Raw genomic sequence first — 20,832 nt, 5'->3', positions numbered from 1 at the left:
TAAGAAACCAAACGTTTTATTGAAATAATCAAAATTAGAGGGACAGGGGCTGCTGGGGAGGAAAAACCAATAACCCCAGTGACTGAAACCAACGGGGAATAAAACCACTTACCAGAAAGGCCTTACTACAAAATATAGATAGAACTGCCAGTCCAGCAGAACTAAAGACAGAACTGAGGCCGCGTGGAGAGGTAGACGACAAAGAGGCGTGTCCACCTCGGGTGCAACACAGCAACCCGAAAAAAAAAAAAGTGCAATTTACATTTGCCCCAGTGATTTTACTCACATGCATCAAGTGAAGGGACCTCACCATAGGTGCCTCACCTCCCGACAACAGCGCTCTGCTCACTGCAAAGCAAAAAGAACTAATAAGAGAGTCGGAAACAGATGCACAACCCAACTGGTTTGGCAATAAAAGCAGAGGAATAACAGCTCAAAACACCACAAGGCAAAACAAATTAAGGAGCAAGACAGCAGTGAAAACAGTGGCAACGGAAATACAGCAGCAGGTGAAGCACCTTTGGGCAGGACAGCTAAAATAGACAATACCATTAGTTTAAGTCCCTTGCTTATTAGTATAGTGGGCTATAATGTGAAAGGTACATACCATGGGAGCTCAAACACAAAACACTGCATGAAAAGTGGTGTATTCGGAAATATCCGGACAAAGTAAACTTCCGCTAAACCCGCTGTTTTCTGGAGGTATTCGGATGCCCGCAGAACTTTGTCATGCGGACCTGAAAACTCCCGCAAATGTCTGAATACAGCTGTTAGACGGCAGTTTTCAGGCATCCGCGTGACCACAGTCGTTAGCTGATGGCTTGGCCTTTCAAATGCTAATAACAGTCAGTGGTCTAGGTGGGACTGGGTATAGAAGCCTGCCCCCTTCCTCACTGTAACTTTCTATCAGTTAGCCTATATGTAATATTTAGCCGATATTTTGATAACCACACAAACTTGTTAGGTGTTGCATGGTGTATAATACAGCAGTGGTAGGCCCATATAGCCTTTAATGTCATTGCTCTGTCGTGCAGCTAAATTACAATGGACACTTCAAATGGAACATACAAAAACACACTGAAAACATAATTTAAAAAAGTCTAAATGAGAGGTTCATTAATTACATATTTGATGGTTATGCAACTGTCCTTTCCTTGGGGTCAAAGGTACAGGGTGACCAGATGCAAACAGACCAAATGGGGGACAAGTAGTAAGTTTGTGTGGGACAATGTGGGACATTGTTACTAATGCTGAGAGATGATGTAAAACTTAGATATAATGTCAGTCTAACTGAATAAGAAACACTTGTATACACTTGTATTGATAGACATCCAACATGCATTGGCCATTACAGGCCCATCAAAGGCAACTGTACTTAAGCAAAGCAGCAAGCATCATACAGCTCAAGTCTTTCAAGTTAAACCCCTGACCAAATCCAACTATAAGAATAAATAAGGCTCAAAATAAAATATTACATAAAATAAAACAATTTCAATGCAAATCTTTATATCAAGCCAAAATCTCTATTTGATGAGAAGCATGGTCAGAAGGGATAAAAGAACTTTTTCCTTTCTTTTTGACCATGATGTCGGCTGACAGCGTTTATCTTCATATCTGTAAAGTTTTACTAAGTTTGGTTTTTGTGACGTAGCAAAGAAATTCGTCGGCCCCACAGCTGCACAGTTTGATTGACGGCCGCCACAGACTCTTGATGACCGCCCTCAACGCTCTCCTCTCAGCCATTTGGTGAAAGCAAGGCTTTTAAAAAAACTCGCCTATGTTGCATTTTTACTGCTTTTGACATAGCACTATTAAATAGATTAGAAACTATGCTCATGTGCGGGCGGGTAAAATAATGGATCCATATATTTTTTTATTTCTGACAGTTAAAAACCAAACGACTAGCGAAGATGCGGGACATTATCTCAGTATGAGGGATGCGGGACAAAGGATAGAGGAGAAAAAAAAGTTTACATGGCATAGGAGTTTTTGTTGTTGATTCTCGCTTGTTTGTTCGGAATGTTTCTCCTCAGTACGAGGACGCGCCCCGTTTTCAAACCACCCACTTAGAATCTAAGGTTGAGTCCTGTCCAATCAGTTTTCTGTGCGTGCATGGCGTAGGGTGACAGTAACCAATAGCATTGTGTGCAACTGCAGCGCGAAATTTGCTTTGGGGAAGGGGTTACCTGTAGTAAGGTAAGGAGAAGCGAGTCACTGAAGGATTACAGAAGTTGTACTCCGTATTCTGTCGATAGTGTGCATTTTGAAGATGGCTTGCAAAAGAACACTTAAGTTTTCGAACGGACAGCGGAGTGGAGAGGCTACTCGTGCGCCGGGAATATCCAATTTTTCCAACGCCGAGTCTGAACGAAAACAAACAACTGGTGTCCCCGTTAAATGCATTTTTAAGAAGATGTCTGAACGTTCATGGAGAATGTTATTCGGCGGTTGGACAGGATGGAGTCCCATCAAAGAGGCGCAAGAGGAGTCTGCCCGAGAAAAGAAGACGTGCGGGGAATAACTCTGTTTCGGTAAGTTTATTTCTGTAGCCTTCCGGCTTTCGTCTTTGACTGCCGCGCATTCTGATATGTTCACATTTCTTTATCTGCTTTATCCCTTAATGTGGTTGAATTTAACTCTTGTATTAATTTTGCTTCTACAGGAATCTGTGCGGATAATGCATAATGCTGAAAACAACACGCACAGATATGATCCACGGACAAGGTAAGACGACGTGTTTTGTTGGTAGACTATACCGTCGCGATTGTTTCATAGCAGTGCTTGGAATTCTAAACGAACTTTTAATCAATCTTCCTTTCTTCTCCGTTTTTTTTCTCTCTAGCATCCTGAAAGACCGATTGAGACTATCCGAAAGAGTTACCGGGTGAATCCAGAGAACAAAGAGGCGGACAGGATCGCCACTCGAACGAGGCAAAGGAGGAGAAGAGTAAGTCAAAACATCATTTCCCTAGTAGTTCTTAGACTTTTTCTCCATTTGCTGTTTTCAGCGATCTAATTTCTGTTTTCACTGTGTTTTGCAGCAGCACAAGGCCAGAGCTAGTGTTCTCTAAACTGAGGAAGAGGTTGCCATATGGAGGACCGCATCAGTAGACATAATTTCTGACGAGGACGCCATCTTGGATGGAAGGCCAGCGTGGATCCTCCCGCCTAGCACAGAGTTGTCTGCACTGTGTGGGGTGCTACAGAATAGAGACCACGGAAGCTGGGTTGTTCTTGGGAATGCTCAACATTTAGAGTTTCATTTATGCTCCCAAAAGCATTTGTATTATATACTATGATATTACAGTATATTCTGTTCTAATGTATTCTATTCTGTTATATATTGTACATTGATTATATATATATATATATATATATATATATATATATATATATATATATATATATATATATAAATAATTGTCAATTTATATGCCTTATATTATACTGTATTTGCTTTATTTGTAATAAAATTTGTTTAATTCATTTTTGTTTGCCAGACTATCTATACAATCTACCTATGAACATAAAACACCACCACCACCAATAATAACAATAATATTAATATTATTATTAATAATAATAATTATTATTATTATATAAACCATATGAATTCATGTCTGGGGACCCACAATGGACCAATGGGGAAGGGTTTTAGAGGAGGGGCAAGACATTGCTCCACCAATCCAAAGAAAGACTTTTGACCAATTGCAGGATACCTAGTGGCCCAAGGTGTGAAGTGCAAATGTTCCCTTCCAAGCACCCCCAAGGGATTATTCACCATGGCAACTAAGGGCTCTAGGCAGACCCCAAAACACGGTACATATTCAGGAGTATTCCATGCCGCGTAACAGAGCTGCAAACTGCCGGATACAGCCAATAATCTGTGGAGTATCCAGGAATATACAGGAGTATTCCAGGCCGAATACACCTCTTTTCACGCAGTGAAACATGCTCAGCCAACTGGTACAGTCAAAGAATTAATGCCAGAGCACCAAACACCATAAGCCACAGCAGAGACAAAGGAACAGGAGCAAAAAGAGTGAACACATACTACCAGGTGCTTTATATAGTCCAGCCCTAATTGGGGAATTGGCTGGGGGAGGAGTCAGGCCTAGGGCTGCATTCACCACCTCTAAACATGGATACTGCATTCACTGGTGCTAGGGGAGCATCCCCCAACACATGCGACACATCTTCATTTCAGACAAATCATCTGGAAATCACAGCCATGTTTTGTTAGATGTGGTTATTAAAATACTTCCAGTAGAAGTGTTGTTGCTTGCTGGTTAACGCTATCTTATGGATTTGCAAACAAGCTACCATTTGGAGCAGGTATTCGAAATTCACTACTACATCAAGACAGAAAAGAGAGTGAGAAAAAGGGTTGATGTCTCTATTGTGGACATGAATGGCGCCATATTCCACCAGGTGCACACTGGAGGACACTACCAAAGTGATTTCATGGCAGTTTGTATTATGTCTGATCCTCACATTCACAAACTGTGATTCTGCTGTCATCACTAAACAGGGGTTTAGAGGTTTTGACCTTTTCAGTCTCGATTCTCTCCATAAACTCTCTCTTTCCAATGATGGTCACATCCTTCCCTCGAAGACTTCTGGACATTCTTGTGATCACCTGCGTTACCATGGCGTGTTTGATGTATAATTGCAAGGCACCTTTATCGACCACTAAATCAGTCATCAGATAAATCTTTTAATCGTATAATAACATAAGCACCCCACCTCTACAGTATGCTGAATTGTTTGTCTTTAGCTGGAGCCATTAGTTTACAGTTCATACTAAAGGTGTATGCAGATGTGCAGCACAGTGCATATAGAGCATTGGCTCTCAACTCCACTCCTGCACATCTTTGTTTTAACGCTTCATTATCACGGTTTATTGACCTAATCAAGGGCTTGATGATTAATTGATCAGTGGAATCAGGTGTGTCAGGCCTAAGCTCAGGAGAGCTGAAACAAAGACGTGCAGGACAGTTACCCCCCGGGACTGGAGTTGAGAACCACTGCTTTAGAGGATCTCCTGGTCGTATTTCCCCTGCAGGCATTTAAGCCCCTCGGTTTTTATCTTGTGCTCACATTCGATTATTTGGCCCGAATGTTTACACTTAAGTTTACAAAGTAACCTGCATCCATTAACCAGTATTACTTTCCATTAACCAGTATTACTTTCCATTAACCAGCGACTGAAATTAAAGTAACTGAGAGCTCTGTTCAAATTAGGTTAACCATTGTTACAGAGTTTCAAGTCATACCCTCCGAAGAATCTTAATGGGTCAACGACTGACTACCAAATTTTAGACACCCTTAAATCTTTTATTTTTCGTTGTTGTTGTACACATGGTCACTCACAACCTTCTCCCTAATTTCTGCCTTCGTTCACGTTGCTGGTACGGTAAGTGTAGTTTATTTGCGCGACTTCGGAGGCATGTCACCGAGACGGAATAATGACAACGGAAGGTTGTGACGATGCCACATTATCTGTGAATATCAGTGGGTATATGCGGATGCCATCAGACTATGCACAGCTGTCCGATTTAGTACAATATCCGAGTGATTCTTAAAACGGATAAGACGTATCCAGCTTCTTGTGACTTTTTACATTTATACAGACATGACAATATTTTCTCTGTGTCAATTACACGAGAGAATATCGGAACTGTACCACTTTTATTGCCGATTAAACACAGCCTTATAATTCTGCTACTGTACCCCATACCTAAGTCAACCCATTTTCAGAACAAGGAAGTAACTGTTCACTAAGTGACATCAGAGAGAGATATTATTTAGTGACATGTGTAACAGCCAACTGAAATTTCGGATGCATGAGTAAATGCCCGCCTATGCTAGAAATAGACCAATAGTAATTGAAATAGTGAACTTCCGTTGTCGCCCCAAGATGTGTTCTATTGTATCAGTCGTGCAGTGCGGGATGACTATGGTCGTCGCTTCGTCTTAGATATCAAAGTATATGAAAGTTGTGTGTTTAAGTGGTTTCCCTGTTTATAACGTACGCTGATACAGCTAAACCTAAATTTCATACTGATCAAAGTTTTGTGTACGTTTGTGCAGCAGTAATTGCGACCGTACGGCATACAGCGGGTTAGGGAATTTTCTGCGCTAACAGGCTGGATTCGAAGCTAAGTGGCTAGCTAGCAAGAATCATAAGGGCACCTGAGGGACAGTTTTTTATCGGGCATTTAGTCGCCACCGAAGTCTGGGGGTAATTCGACTCAAGTGAAAGGCGGTAGGATATTTGTCTTTGTAGCTCTGTAACATTGCTTTTCCTTCAGTGCTACAGTAAGCTAAGCTACGTTAGTAGACTAGAAACTTGGTCTGACTTAAGTACTCATGAGGGAGACCAGGCCGTAGGGACGCAGCTGAAAAGTACAACTTGATCTAGCCAGCCAACTGAACATCAGAAACGAGTCAAAATGAATGGGTTTAGCACGGAAGAAGACAGTCACGACGGACCCACAGCTCCACCGTTTTACGGCCAAAGTTGTTGTTTGATCGAGGATGGCGAACGCTGCGGCCGATCAGCTGGAAACGCCTCCTTCAGCAAGCGAATCCAGAAAAGCATTTCGCAGAAGAAACTTAAACTGGATATTGATAAGAGCGTAAGTGTGCTATTTGCATTCCTCTGCGTATACTTACTCTCAGTCTCTGTTTCAGCTGTCGCAGACACATATAGTGTCACCTGATGGCAAATTTACGTTTCTATCAGAAAACAATGTAAACGTTTTTATTTAGATAAACTGCTGGTTGTATATAGTGTTGTGTGAGATGTGCCGCCGGGTTGATTACTCTCTTTGGGACGTGCTTTAAGCGAAATCCACTATGTATATGATGCAGTCGCTCCCAGCGGCATGTGTGGAAACCAAGTACAAGACTGTGCCCAACGCAGCGTTCCACTTCGGGAATTACAGCTCTACACTAAAATTTCCGTTGGCATTTTAAATCTGCGATCATAACTTATGACATGTCAACGTAGACTTGTAACACACCGAGTGAATGTCACCCACGGCTATATTGTGTCAATGTCGGTGCATTTGAACCAAATAAGAATTGAAGTATGTTCATTACCGTTTAATTAGCTGTTTTTCATGTCGTAGTTTTTTATTTAATTTTAAACGATGGTTGTACTGACAGGTCTTATTTTTGACTAGTATTGTATTTTTCAATATCGTCTTAAGTAGGCTACTCACGTGTAGTTTAACCATAAGGAATTCTATTCATGCTGAAGGTCATGGAGTAAGAGTTTAATACTTTAAGCGAGTCTCAAGTCCGCAAAATCGTCCCGTAGGTTCGACATCTGTACATCTGTGACTTCCACAAGAACTTCATCCAGAGTGTCCGCAACAAACGGAAGAGAAAAACCAGCGATGATGGAGGAGAGTCTCCCGACCATGACGTGGAAGTACCTGAGGTAAATGATATAAAGATCATTGTAGATACTGAATTACTTGAAAACGTGCTGCATTCTGAGCTTAAAGATAAAACATATGACAAATCTTTCAGCCCTATTAGACTGACGGTAACATTCAACCTCTGGATACAGGAAGTAACAAGTACATCAAGTAACACAAAATAAATAAATAAAAAAATACACAAGCAAATGAGTATCTGAAGGCAGTAAAGCAACAATAGAGATTTAGAAAATGGCAAAAACTGAAGTAATGGACAACGCAGTGGCAGGAGCAGGGCATTCATGTTTAAGGATAACACTATTATGATGTGCACATTTAATAATTTGCCATCTGTCACTGTTACTACCAGGGATTGTATATTTAGGCTATGAGTTGACTGATGACTCATTTATTAATATCATGGCATTCTTCATCCTCCATATAAAGCATAGATTGCTCATAAATGTCTTTGCCGTTTTTGATAGTTTGCAGTGAATTAAAGTGAGTAGTAGTTGTTGTAGTATTTACGTTGGTTTCCAGGTTTGGTATGTTTTTGTTGGGGTGGAAAAGGGAAATGTGAGATGCAAAATCACCTTTTTGGGTTAGACAATCACCTTTTTGGGTTAGACTTTCAGTTGTCACTGTGAAAATTGTGTCAGATCTGCTGTGTCGTTTTATATGCTGCATTGTCCTTTGCCGAGTAGAAAAGTGTTTTGTTCACCGCACTGAGTGGTGATTCGCAGATGGAACTGTAAAAGCCCTGCTGGGTTGTTCTGTGTTAATGTATGTGCCCCGTTCTGTAGGTTTTAGAGCTTGTGTGGACAGTCTTATGGAGGGAGCTTTCGTCTCTGATCAACACTGAATAGAACCTCCACTTAGAGAGAATGTCAGGATGTCCTCTATGACAGAATATTGCTGTTGACTCCACATATAAGAAAATTTCAGTATAAGGTGGTATATAATATATACTCTGATATATCTGTTATCCATATGTGATTACAGAAGAAGTACAGTTGCTGTTGGCATCTATTTCCTGGTCTTAGGACATGTCAAGAAATGTAATCCAAAAATGTCAGGTGAAAAATCATTGAACAGAAATAAAATCAGAACTGTACTGTTTTTTTAATGCATCATGGAACGTGATGTGAAAACTAGAACTGGTCTGTCATCTTGATTCCCATTATTCTCACAGCTAAAGAAACACGCCGTGTTAGACCTGTCTGTGATCTGTGGTCTTTTGCAGATATTTCACTGTGCTGCCCTTTGTTACCTTAGTAATGGCAGTGTCAGCAAACAGCTGCAAAGCTCAATACAGGTGCGTCTGAGGGAAAAGCACCCTTCGCCCCAGGTTATTGGGCGAAGGGTGCTTTTCCGCCCCAGGTTACTCAATGAATTTTTCCTCCCAGAAAAGATTTCTTCACATGTTTGGTCCTTTACCTGCTTTGCACAAGATTTGATCAAGTTTCTAAGGAATAAGCTCTTTAAACATGATCTTTGGGCAGCTAACTGATTCAGTCAAACGGTAGGTGGAGCCAGTCCATTGTCGTCATTGGGCCATTTTAACTCCCAGACATATTGATTACATATCACTCTCTTTTTTAATTGCTTCTTCACTGGCTGTAGCCATGCAATGTGGCCAGGTGGTGGCCCACTTGGGGCGCTGCAGTGCCAAGTGGCGAAAATACCCCAAAACCCCGAAACCCTGTTTGTCAGGTCAGTTTGGGGGGATTTGATGTATGTGCAAGAATCTATATCTGGCTGCGATTGAACGAAGATACTTTCATGCCTTCGGAATGTATTTGTGTTTGTGTTTAGGATGTGGTCAGAGAAGTTGCAGAAACTCTGCTGTGTTTCACTTCTCTGTTCCTGAAGTTCTACAGAGCTGCAGTAAAGAACATGTCTGCCATGAGCCAGTGAATCGCAGAAATGATGGTTTTGCAAAATTTCAGTCACGGTATTTCTTATAAGAGAGAATTTTCATTGTCCACAGAAGGTGGACATTTTCTATTGAAATGACATCAGGTAACAATGTATATGTATTGTGTTACATCACAGCAGAAAAGTTAGAAACAGCAGTAGAGTTCAAGTTCAAGTTTATTAGTATAGCGCTTTTTATAATCAAAAGTTGTCTCAAAGCAGCTTTACAGCAATCAGTGACTTAACCCCCAGCAAGCAAGCAAGCCCAGGCCAGTGTCAAGGAAAGGCTCCCTAATGAAGTGAATAGGAGGAAGAAACCAAGACTCAACAGGGGGAGCCCATCCTTCTCTAGCCAGAACATAGAATAGACACTTATAGTGTAGAATGAGTCCAGGGTAAACAGATTCAGTGGTCTGTGCAATTATTTACAGCACATGATTTCTTCACAATGTAATACAAGTGATATACAAGATTCTAGGTAGTATCAGAGATAAACCAGGCAGTGTTCATATCAGTAAGTTTGTCTTTAAGACCAAATGTATAGTGGCTGAGAAAGATTAGTTTTGCTATAGTTAAAACTGAGATTTTGACAGGTTGTTCTTGGTTCAAAGTCAGGTTGAGTCAGCATCACAGGTGGGCCGTTGGCTCAGAACAGGGGCCTGCAGGAGGGACAGAGGTATATAGGCCTCGCACAGAGAGCAGACCATTGGAACTGAAACCTTGTAGACCTCAGAAGTGTGACAGAGAAGTGAAGATAAAAGAAGAGAAGGAAGGAGAGCGAGTCAAGAACAGTGTTAACTTACAGTCTGAGTTTCTGGGATGCATCCGTATGCATGTTGTTCACACACTGCTCTCTGCTATGCATATTGTTCACATGTAAGAAATGAAGAGAGAAATAATATGTCAGGAAAGCAGCTGCAGCACCACACAGCTGTGTTCAGAAAACCCAACAGCCCTGAGAACTGGAAAGGCACTGGGAGAGCTCAGAGCCCTGAGAACTGGAAAGGCACTGGGAGAGCTCAGAGCCCTGAGAACTGGAAAGGCACTGGGAGAGCTCAGAGCTCTGCCACGCCCAGTAGTCCACTCTTCTGTGATATTCAGATCTGAAGCCACAGCCACTACACATGTCTGGATGTTTTTCCAAAAGTATTAGAACAAAAAAGTCAGAAAGAATGATTGTGAAAGCTAATTTATTGTAAGAAACAATTAGCGATTATGTGTGTGTTATGCTAGCCTACAGTACCCTTTAAAAATAGGCGTATTTTGGTCATATTGACTTGGAAAAACAGTAAGGATAATTTCGATGTTGCTTATTTCGGGTGTATTTGTGTCTACAGTGGGGTTTGAGGTGACTGTTATGATTTATTGTATGTGTAGCTGTGCCACACCATTCGCTGTAATTACACTGTAATTTTTGCCCCCATCTCGCAATGTTAACGAAAGTGGAGATGAATACGTGGATCCACCCTGTGACGCGGATCCACTCCGAAATTTAACCGGTTCTTCATTAGCCCACGCTACACTCTTCCACCAAGTTTCCGGAAAGTCGGTCTGGTAGTTTTTTCATAATCCTGCTGAAAAACAGACAGGCCAATCAACAAACAAACAAACCGCACTGAAAACATAACTTCCTTGGCGGAGGTAACATGTCATTTTTCTTGATCGCCCAAATGTGAGTGACACGTGCTAACACAATTTCTTTCTCTGTTGAGTGTGCAAATGCACTTTCAGGAATTCCTTCATAAATATCTAAATAACTGTGACAGTATTAATCCCCAGCATCAGATGTTACAGTCATTTATTGAAAGTTTTGCAGATTAGTTTGTAATATAAAGGACTATGCCATCTGTGCCCCAGAAACACTTCTACTAAAGTTTCTAATGCTGTAAACATGAGAAAACAACAGCTGTAACCTCCATCTCCCACTAACCACCCTGTGCAGTTAGCCCAGCTCACACTACAGCCGTAACCTCCATCTCCCACTAACCACCCTGTGCAGTTAGCCCAGCTCAGACTACAGCCGTAGCCTCCATCTCCCACTAACCACCCTGTGCAGTTAGCCCAGCTCACACTACAGCCGTAGCCTCCATCTCCCACTAACCACCCTGTGCAGTTAGCCCAGCTCACACTACAGCCGTAACCTCCATCTCCCACTAACCACCCTGTGCAGTTAGCCACACTACAGCCGTAACCTCCATCTCCCACTAACCACCCTGTGCAGTTAGCCCAGCTCAGACTACAGCCGTAACCTCCATCTCCCACTAACCACCCTGTGCAGTTAGCCCAGCTCAGACTACAGCCGTAACCTCCATCTCCCACTAACCACCCTGTGCAGTTAGCCCAGCTCACACTACAGCCGTAACCTCCATCTCCCACTAACCACCCTGTGCAGTTAGCCCAGCTCAGACTACAGCCGTAACCTCCATCTCCCACTAACCACCCTGTGCAGTTAGCCCAGCTCAGACTACAGCCGTAACCTCCATCTCCCACTAACCACCCTGTGCAGTTAGCCCAGCTCAGACTACAGCCGTAACCTCCATCTCCCACTAACCACCCTGTGCAGTTAGCCCAGCTCAGACTACAGTCGTAACCTCCATCTCCCACTAACCACCCTGTGCAGGTAGCCCAGCTCAGACTACAGCCGTAACCTCCATCTCCCACTAACCACCCTGTGCAGTTAGCCCAGCTCAGACTACAGCCGTAACCTCCATCTCCCACTAACCACCCTGTGCAGTTAGCCTAGCTCAGACTACAGCCGTAACCTCCATCTCCCACTAACCACCCTGTGCAGTTAGCCTAGCTCAGACTACAGCCGTAACCTCCATCTCCCACTAACCACCCTGTGCAGTTAGCCTAGCTCAGACTACAGCCGTAACCTCCATCTCCCACTAACCACCCTGTGCAGTTAGCCACACTACAGCCGTAACCTCTTTCTTCCACTAGATGGCCTTCTCAGAAGCACAGAGGCTTTGTTAAGGCAGCCCCATTGCAGTTTCAATGGTGATGTCTCTGGCTGTTTTTCCATAATCAAGTCATTACATGCCTAACAGTTATCTGTACATGGTAGGCCTGAGTGATGAATCTCTGCTCATGAAAATACTGGTGACGTAGCATCAGTCATGCACCAGATGGTTTTTTCACATTGTCCTGATCACTCAACTTATAATTCAGAGTTAATCTAAACTTCCCAGAGTGAAGTAATCAGTTACTTTGATGCATCTGTAGTGTGAGTAGCAGTGTTGTCACGGTAACAGGGAGGGAGGAGAGGGTGTGAAGAAATGGTCTAACTCAGGAATTTGAAAAAAATTGGAAAGGAAATGTCAGCGTGAGCTTGAAAAGATATTAGATGGAACTGGATACCGGCCTGTGCTCAGTGTATTATGGGTATAGGGTCCTGTGCAGTTCTTGTCTTGCTTGTTAACTGAAGTCTTGTCTTTCAGTAAGTTCAAAAGGTGCAGCAGGAACCTAAATCTGTGTCCATCATTTGTGATTTCGTAGGTGGGTGGTGACATTTTTATGGCCCCTGCACCTACAACTTGAAAAGGCTATTTAAGAATAAATATTTTAATATTTAATTTTTACTTTGGGTGTAAAATAAGACATTTTGGTACAAGTGACGTCTGTGGTATTGTCAGTGTGGAGAGCCATGTGGCCCGGGTGTGATCTTCATAACCTCAACGCTTCAGTAACAGAGGTTTAGATTATACTGTTACTTTAAGTGTGATTTGTGTTCTTAGTGTTCTTGCTTGTTCTCTGCTCTAGGTTGACCTGTTCCAGCTCCAGGTGAACACACTGAGGCGCTATAAGCGGCACTATAAGCTCCAGACCAGGCCCGGACTGAACAAGGCCCAGCTGGCTGAGGTATATACATCATGGGTTACAACCATGGCCTCTGTATGTCATTTAATATGTGTTAAAGTTTGGGCAAACATCTGTGTTGATAATGTTTAAAGCTAACAAATGCTGGAGAAATTCCAGTCTTTACTGTTTTCACATTAGACTTCATCTGAATCGGGCCAGGCATAATAAGGATAATAATACTAAGCTTTTTTGAATATCACATCTTGAAAACACAGTTAACAAAGTACTTAACAGCGGGTAGTAGTTTTAAATGGATTTTACTCAGAGAAATGAGATGATGAGAGATGAAATAAAAGAGAAATAAAACAGATTAAAGACAAAGGAGCAGGAGATTGCTGTTGGATGATTTGAGAGATCTAGATGGAACAGATCTCACAGTCATATCACTAAGGTAGAGGAGGGCAAGACCTTTAAACTAACAACTGACAAACTAACAGAGGAGTTTTAAAATCAATTCTAAAAGATACCTGTAAGCAGTGAAAAGCTTTAAATGCAGGTATAATGAGGTCAGTCATTATGGTGGAGGTTAATATTCTGACAGCAGCATTTTGAACGTGCTGTAAATTTTTGTATGAGTTTCTCACTTGCTCTGCATGAGTTGGCGTGTCACAGACCTTAGAGATGTTATGGAGGGATGGAAGGAAACACTATTTATTAATTATACTCGCTTCTGGAAGCCAATGAAAGTTAGAGTGAGACTTTTCATTATTTGTGTTTACTGTAGGTTGTCATTCAGTTGGATGGACACTACTTTCCATAAAATACCCAGACTAAAGAAGACTCTTTCCAGAACCCAGGCTAAAATAGATAAAGCCCTTCTGAACCCAGGCTAAATGCAGTCAAAATCCAGTCAATAAATGATTGAGTTCCTTGCACTGTCTCGCCTCAGACATCCCACCTTCTCGCAGGGTACTGGCACCGTGAAATGAAAATCACCTTTTGGAGCCAAGTTGGCGTCTTAATTTAGTAATCAGATCGATTTTAACCGCGATCGTGGGTGGTGAGGAGCCTTATTCAGCAACAAATAGTCGCCAAACAGGTGCTCTCTCTTTTCATATTAATTCTTACACAATGTCAAGGAAATTCATTCCCTTTTAGTTTTTATTTGGCACAAACTATAAAATAAGAAACCTCCCATCACCTCAGGATTAACCATGAGAAGTTTGACCACTTGCGGGTTGAGTTTGAAACGTTTTAACATGGACATACTTGAAGCGCACAGCCACAGTGACAGAAATGGATGCTAGCCTGGCGAATATCACTTGTGTTAGGCTGCAGAACCCGACTACAGTTTAGTCTAGAACTAGAGTTCACTATATGACATGTTACATCTCAAAGTTTCATTCTGATTGACCTTAAATAGTCCCATTCATCACTGGGGGCTCTATTTTAACAACCTAAAGCGCACGGTCTAAAGCGCACGGTCTAAAGCGCATGGCGTAAGTACATTGAGGGTGTGTCCAAATCCACTTTTGTTAGTTTAACAGCAGATAATTTGAGCGCAAAGTAAGGTGCAATGCGCAGAGGGGTCATGCTTAGTCTCTTAATGAATCGTCGGTGTGTTTTGGGTGTAACATGCAATAAACCAATCAGAGTGTCAGCTCCCATTCCCTCTCAAAACCACCTGTGCTGGAACCTTGAGGGACCGCTATTACAGCTGTGGACTTAGCACCTGGACAAAAAGAGCAATCCGCTGATTCGCTGCCTCCACTGTCGTAGCCAGGCCAGTTCTCTCAGTCAGGCCAGTTCTCTCAGCCAGGCCGGTTCTCTCAGCCAGGCCGGTTCTCTCAGCCAGGCCGGTTCTCTCAGCCAGGCCGGTTCTCTCAGTCAGGCCAGATCTCTCAGTCAGGCCAGTTCTGATGTGATGTGAATGTAGCAGTATTCTCTAGACATCCTGTAGGTGGCAGCAGTGGTAGGAAACGCTAATGAGGATGGGTTACCAGTGGGGTTTAGGTTAATAATTAGGATGAGGTGTTTGTACTTAAAGGCTTACTTCATATGGATTCAGGGGTAAGAAACTTCTTTGGTTAGCTTTCTTTGGTTAGCTTTTCATTAGCCGTCAGGAAATAAACCTTCTCCAGAAGTAATAGCTTTGATAGTGATAGCTTGGACATTACTTCAGTTCTGCGACACAATGTTGTCAGTATTTAATAATGGGGGCAGCCGTGGCCTAAAGGTTGGTGGGCTTGGTACCAAAAGGTTGCCCGTTCGATTCCCAGGACTGGCAGGAAAAATGTCCAGTCAAAACCATTGATGTCCAGTCAAAACCATTGTCCCTCCCATCTCACTGTGTAAATGTGACCAGACCATACTCAGACTTGTGTCTTAAATGTCCTCAAATTCTGACAGCAGTATTTCCACAAATAAACATTTCAGTGATTGTTACTAGAAAACCTAACACGTGAAGCCCAGTGCAGTCATAGAGCCCTAATTTAATCCCTGTCCTCTCAGTGTGTAGCCCCTCTGTTAGCTCTGGACCTGATTAGCTCCCTGCTTAAGTTAAATATATGCAGGGGCGGAGGTGCTGGGTCCATTAATGAGACTAGCAGGTCATCAATAAACCACAGGTCAGCAGATCCGCCCAGTTAGGCTGCCTTTGAACAAAGGCTTTTTTGTGTGTGTTAGATGTGATAACCAAAGGTTTTCCTGAAAGGTTTACATGTAGTTAGGTTTGTTTCTGCTACAGTAAACATTTGATCTTTGTCCAAACCATTAAGATTATTTATGATGTGTCCTCAGGTTGTTCCGTTTGTAATTGATTTACACTGTTCTATGTTCTCTCGCTCTAGACGCTAGAAGACAAAAAACCAAGGCAGGTTCATCGTAGATTAAGTATTTTGTAGATGAAGTATTTTGTAGATTTATATTTTAAACTTTCAGTGATCTTTTGTCGCTTGTACACTCTACAGGGTAACTGATCATTATAATATGATGATGAAATTTTTCTTCTTTTTTCTATTTAAAAATGAATACATGAGATGCACATCACTGTAACGTGACAGTTTAAACAAGAGTTATGACTCATAATTCATTGTAATTGAGCCATTGGTTTATCAGCTCGGTTTCTGTCACCTCAAACAAGTACTCTAACAGTCACTTAGGTCACACTGAAATGTTGTCAGAAAACGAAGAATTATCGTTAACTTGCGTCATAAACACACGCGGCGTAGATTAGGCTCGATGCTTATTTTGCACAGGGGGACTTTTGTGTCTCTCTGGCATGTCACACAGAGCAAAGACAAACAACAACAGAGTTTTGTTTACTAGACTAGAACATCCTGAAGTCCTCACAAAAGTTACAAAAATAAAATGCTTTATATTACTGCTACTGCTACTACTTACTGCTAATAACAATAATTTGCCTTTTTGGTTCTTCTTAGACTGTCAGCCGTCACTTCCGGAATATTCCAGTGAATGAGAAGGAGACTCTGACCTATTTTATTTACATGGTGAAGAGCAGTAAAAGCCGACTGGACCAGAAATCAGAAGGAAGCAAACAGCTGGAATAAGGTTCTGCAGCCTCTCACTAACACTCAGAAACGGACACACATGCATGAAAGGCCGCCACTATTTATGACCCGTCAGTTAGCAGGGTAAAGACATAATGTGAATATGCTGATGCGTAAATATACACAACACAGAAAATGAACGAAATGTTAACCTCGGGAGGGAGAGGAATTGCTTTTATGTCCTATAGAATTACTTCATGCCTTGCATTGACTGTTACCAAGTGAAACGCTTCTGTGCCAAACCGTGGAGTGTGTAGAATACAGCGCTAATATAAGAGACTTGCATTTCTCGACGAAACATTTATGCAGACAGCAGCAGTCTGTGGACTCTTTCCTTTCGTCTGAACTCCACGGCTCTGAGGGAACCAAAATGTCCGTTATCAGCATGTCACCTCTTTACCATGTCACAAAGGTCCCCTTGTCCTGAACAACTCACACACACAATAACACACAGTACCTGTCTCCACTCTGCTCTCTTACCATGTGACTCTCTGTTTTAAGAATTGGTACCTGTTTGATGCATCTCTGGCTTCCTTTTTTAAATCATGTGAAACATCAGTGTTCATGCATGTCCCTCACCATGGGCATCTGTATAAAGATTTTCTATCTGCTGATAAAAATGCCACTAATTCCTCTTTTGTTTTTGTGCCTGAGTGGTTTTGTCTTTGGCAGAACACTTTTTGAGCAAAGACCATTTCATACTCTGTACTATTCCTGTGATGTAATAAAATACAAATCTTTATTGCAAAACTCAGATGATTAATTCAGGTTTGAATTGGAGAGTTGGGGTGTTCTGTATGTAAACTGACCATCATATTTCAGATTGCATTCATACTGAGATCTAGAGGAGCGTTTGAGAAAAACATTCAACCCCCCCCCCCCCAAACCCCCCCCGTCCCGGTCTCATTCCATTGTTTGGAGTGTCTTTATCCATACGTCACACAGACATAGCTCTGCCCTCCTTCTCACAGAGATGCTCTGTGATGTTTTGATTGGTAAAACCATATGAGTTACTGAAGGGAAGGCACCGCTCTGCTCCACCCTTAAAACATCATCAGGAGAAAATCAAACTGGATTTTTGCTTTTTGTGGATGTGGATGACAGACCAGATTGGACTGTGATGTTGCTGTTATGAGTTGGATAAAAGAGACAGTTGGAAACGGGACCCTTCTGGTCGGTGTAGTTCCTGAGGGAGTGAGTTGGAAACGGGACCCTTCTGGTCGGTGTAGTTCCTGAGGGAGTGAGTTGGAAACGGGACCCTTCTGGTCGGTGTAGTTCCTGAGGGAGTGAGTTGGAAACGGGACCCTTCTGGTCGGTGTAGTTCCTGAGGGAGTGAGTTGGAAACGGGACCCTTCTGGTCCGTGTGGTTCCTGAGGGAGTGAGTTGGAAACGGGACCCTTCTGGTCCGTGTGGTTCCTGAGGGAGTGAGTTGGAAACGGGACCCTTCTGGTCCGTGTGGTTCCTGAGGGAGTGAGTTGGAAACGGGACCCTTCTGGTCCGTGTGGTTCCTGAGGGAGTGAGTTGGAAACGGGACCCTTCTGGTCCGTGTAGTTCCTGAGGGAGTGAGTTGGAAACGGGACCCTTCTGGTCCGTGTGGTTCCTGAGGGAGTGAGTTGGAAACGGGACCCTTCTGGTCGGTGTAGTTCCTGAGGGAGTGAGTTGGAAACGGGACCCTTCTGGTCGGTGTAGTTCCTGAGGGAGTGAGTTGGAACCAGGACCCTTCTGGTCCGTGTGGTTCCTGAGGGAGTGAGTTGGAAACTTTCCTCTGTTTTAGTTGTTCATAGAATAGCACCATTCAGTTACTGCATTTCTTAGCCTGTTACTCTTCCAAACCAAACCTGCTCGTAATAAGAAAGTTTCAGCCTGATCAACGTCTGTTTAATTGACCTGTTTAATGACTGATGTGTTGAATTTGGTCCAGCTCAGATGCATTAGGTTTCTAAACTCTCACTATCTCATCACATTATCACAGCCTGTTGCACCACCTGCACTAGCAAGCCGCTGCACCGCACAGTGTGTGTGTATGTGTAATTATAGAGTATCTGCCGCACCGCACAGTGTGTGTGTGTGTGTGTGTGTGTGTAATTATAGAGTATCTGCCGCACCACACAGTGTGTGTGTGTGTAATTATAGAGCATCTGCCGCACCACACAGTGTGTGTGTGTGTGTGTGTAATCATAGAGCATCTGCCTCACCACACAGTGTGTGTGTGTGTGTGTGTGTGTAATTATAGAGCATCTGCCTCACCACACAGTGAGTGTGTGTGTGTGTGTGTGTGTGTGTAATCATAGAGCATCTGCTGCCTCACCACACTGTGTGTGTGTGTGTGTGTGTGTGTAATCATAGAGCATCTGCCTCACCACACTGTGTGTGTGTGTAATTATAGAGCATCTGCCGCACCACACAGTGTGTGTGTGTGTGTGTGTGTAACTAGAGCATCTGCTGCATCATACAGTGTGTGTGTGTGTGTGTAATTATAGAGCATCTGTCGCACCACACAGTGTGTGTGAACATCTGGCACCATTGTTTTTGAGAGACCTTTTTTTTCTTTCTTTCTTGTGATATGATTTTGGTTTTTTAGAAGTCTGCATGTTTGGACAAGGCCTTCACTCATTTACTCATTTTAAACTGTTTCTTTTCCGCAGTATAATTTTTCTTATGATTGCCCCTTTCTGAGCACTTGGTCGTTTCAAGCCAAATGCACTTTTCTGCTAGAAGTGACTCTCTCTCTTCCCCAGCAGCTGGGCAGTCATCTCTGAGCTAGTGTTAATCTTGGTTAATCCTGACTGAAGTCCCCACATGGCCCTCTTGACTGTGGATTTCTAGTGACTGGCTGACTGACCACTTTTGTCTGTTGATAAATGTGGTGTGTGATGGTGTGCATGTGATTCATTTGCATTGCTTATGGAAGAGGTGAGTCTCCCCATTTCATGGTACACACTGTGGATCTGGAGGAGTACCATGTAAATATAATGATTTGTTAATTAAATTGTCTCTTCCAACATCTATAACTAGAAATGATTAAAGCTGAGGTGAAGGTTGAGTGGCAGTGTCCGGTGCTGTCTGAACACTGAGCTTTAAGCCTCTCGGACGCTTCACCGATGTGAAACATGATGGATGTAGAGGAAGTTCCTCCTGTAGTAACAAGAGCGCGATGGAGAAGAAGCACTTAACGTTTGGCTGTGTTGAAGAAACAAAGACCATGTGTTCTCTCAGAACATCTAGACTATTCTCTGGGCTTTAATAAGTATGGCAGTGACAAGCAGTCATTTCTGTGTGAAGTATGGATAAGGAAATGTAATCTCAGTGGCCAGTCTATCGGGTACACTCTGCCTGCTTCACAAAACTAGATCACTGACAGACAGTATGCCATGTGACCAGAGCTTGATCCTCAGAGCAGGCCTGGATGGAGCCCTCGGCTTTTAACACGTGTGTATGTGTGTGTAGAGCACAGTACATAATCATCCAAGTCCTGCTCCTTGACCCACAGTTACCAAAAGACATCCTCACCAGGTTCTGCTCCTGCCAGCTAGAAACAAAGACATACAGTTTCAGTGGACATAGCATCTCCAGTACTGGACATCTGCACAGTGGAAGAACATCGCCTGGTCTCACACGCTCTGGTTCCTGTTGACTCTGGCCCACAGTTGGGATTCAGGGTGAGCGGCGTGAGTGCGTGGACCCGTCCTGACCGCTGTCAGTGGTCCAGTACGGTGCAGTGGTGAAGAGTTCTGCCGACCAGGTGCATGTCTTCACAGCTGCGTCACTGCTCATCGCCCGGACGTGTCCAGCAGGACGAGGTGCCTGTCTCGGCGCGTACATGTCGTGTCAGTGTGGTTTCACGCGACCATGTGACTACTGCTCCACTGTCCCAAACTACTGAGACTGGATCTCACCCAGTATGAAATGGGCGTCCTCTGTCTAATAAACCAGTTACTGAGAGTGTTTTGACCCAAAGCTCCATAAATCTGCTGTATGTGCAGAGGAAACCACATCACCACCCACTTTACCCATTTTCTTCTGTTTCTCTTCCTCTCATTAGTGGCAGTGGCGCTGTTTTTTTTAACAGGCTTCGGCTGTTTCCAGGGGGGTCTAGCTGTTGTCCACTTTGCTCC

At 43.0% G+C, this 20,832-nt stretch overlaps 1 protein-coding gene across 3 annotated transcripts; it reads left to right on the top strand.

The window, feature by feature from the left end:
• The first annotated feature begins 5,963 nt into the window (after positions 1-5,963).
• Positions 5,964-17,542, top strand: sap30l (sap30-like). Of its 3 annotated transcripts, XM_030793551.1 has the most exons (4): positions 5,964-6,641; positions 7,328-7,450; positions 13,110-13,208; positions 16,589-17,542. In XM_030793551.1, the coding sequence occupies exons 1-4, from the start codon at positions 6,456-6,458 to the stop codon at positions 16,715-16,717; spliced, it is 537 nt and encodes a 178-aa protein (XP_030649411.1). In that variant the 5' UTR covers positions 5,964-6,455; the 3' UTR covers positions 16,718-17,542. The 3 variants fall into 3 exon arrangements, with proteins under 3 accessions (XP_030649411.1, XP_030649413.1, XP_030649412.1); XM_030793553.1 differs by lacking the exon at positions 7,328-7,450 and having other exon boundaries at positions 13,125-13,208; XM_030793552.1 differs by lacking the exon at positions 7,328-7,450.
• Positions 17,543-20,832: the final 3,290 nt, after the last annotated feature.

The sequence above is a fragment of the Chanos chanos genome, chromosome 16 (assembly GCF_902362185.1).
Source record: "Chanos chanos chromosome 16, fChaCha1.1, whole genome shotgun sequence".
NCBI classification, from domain to species: domain Eukaryota; kingdom Metazoa; phylum Chordata; class Actinopteri; order Gonorynchiformes; family Chanidae; genus Chanos; species Chanos chanos.
This window is presented reverse-complemented; position numbering and strand designations above follow the sequence as displayed.

Excerpts from the sequence above, each read along its gene's own strand:
- sap30l (XM_030793551.1), top strand. The coding sequence starts at position 6,456 with ATGAATGGGTTTAGCACGGAAGAAGACAGTCACGACGGACCCACAGCT. Across the intron at positions 6,642-7,327 it reads AACTGGATATTGATAAGAGC|GTTCGACATCTGTACATCTG; the intron begins GTAAGTGTGCTA and ends ATCGTCCCGTAG. Across the intron at positions 13,209-16,588 it reads ACAAGGCCCAGCTGGCTGAG|ACTGTCAGCCGTCACTTCCG; the intron begins GTATATACATCA and ends GGTTCTTCTTAG.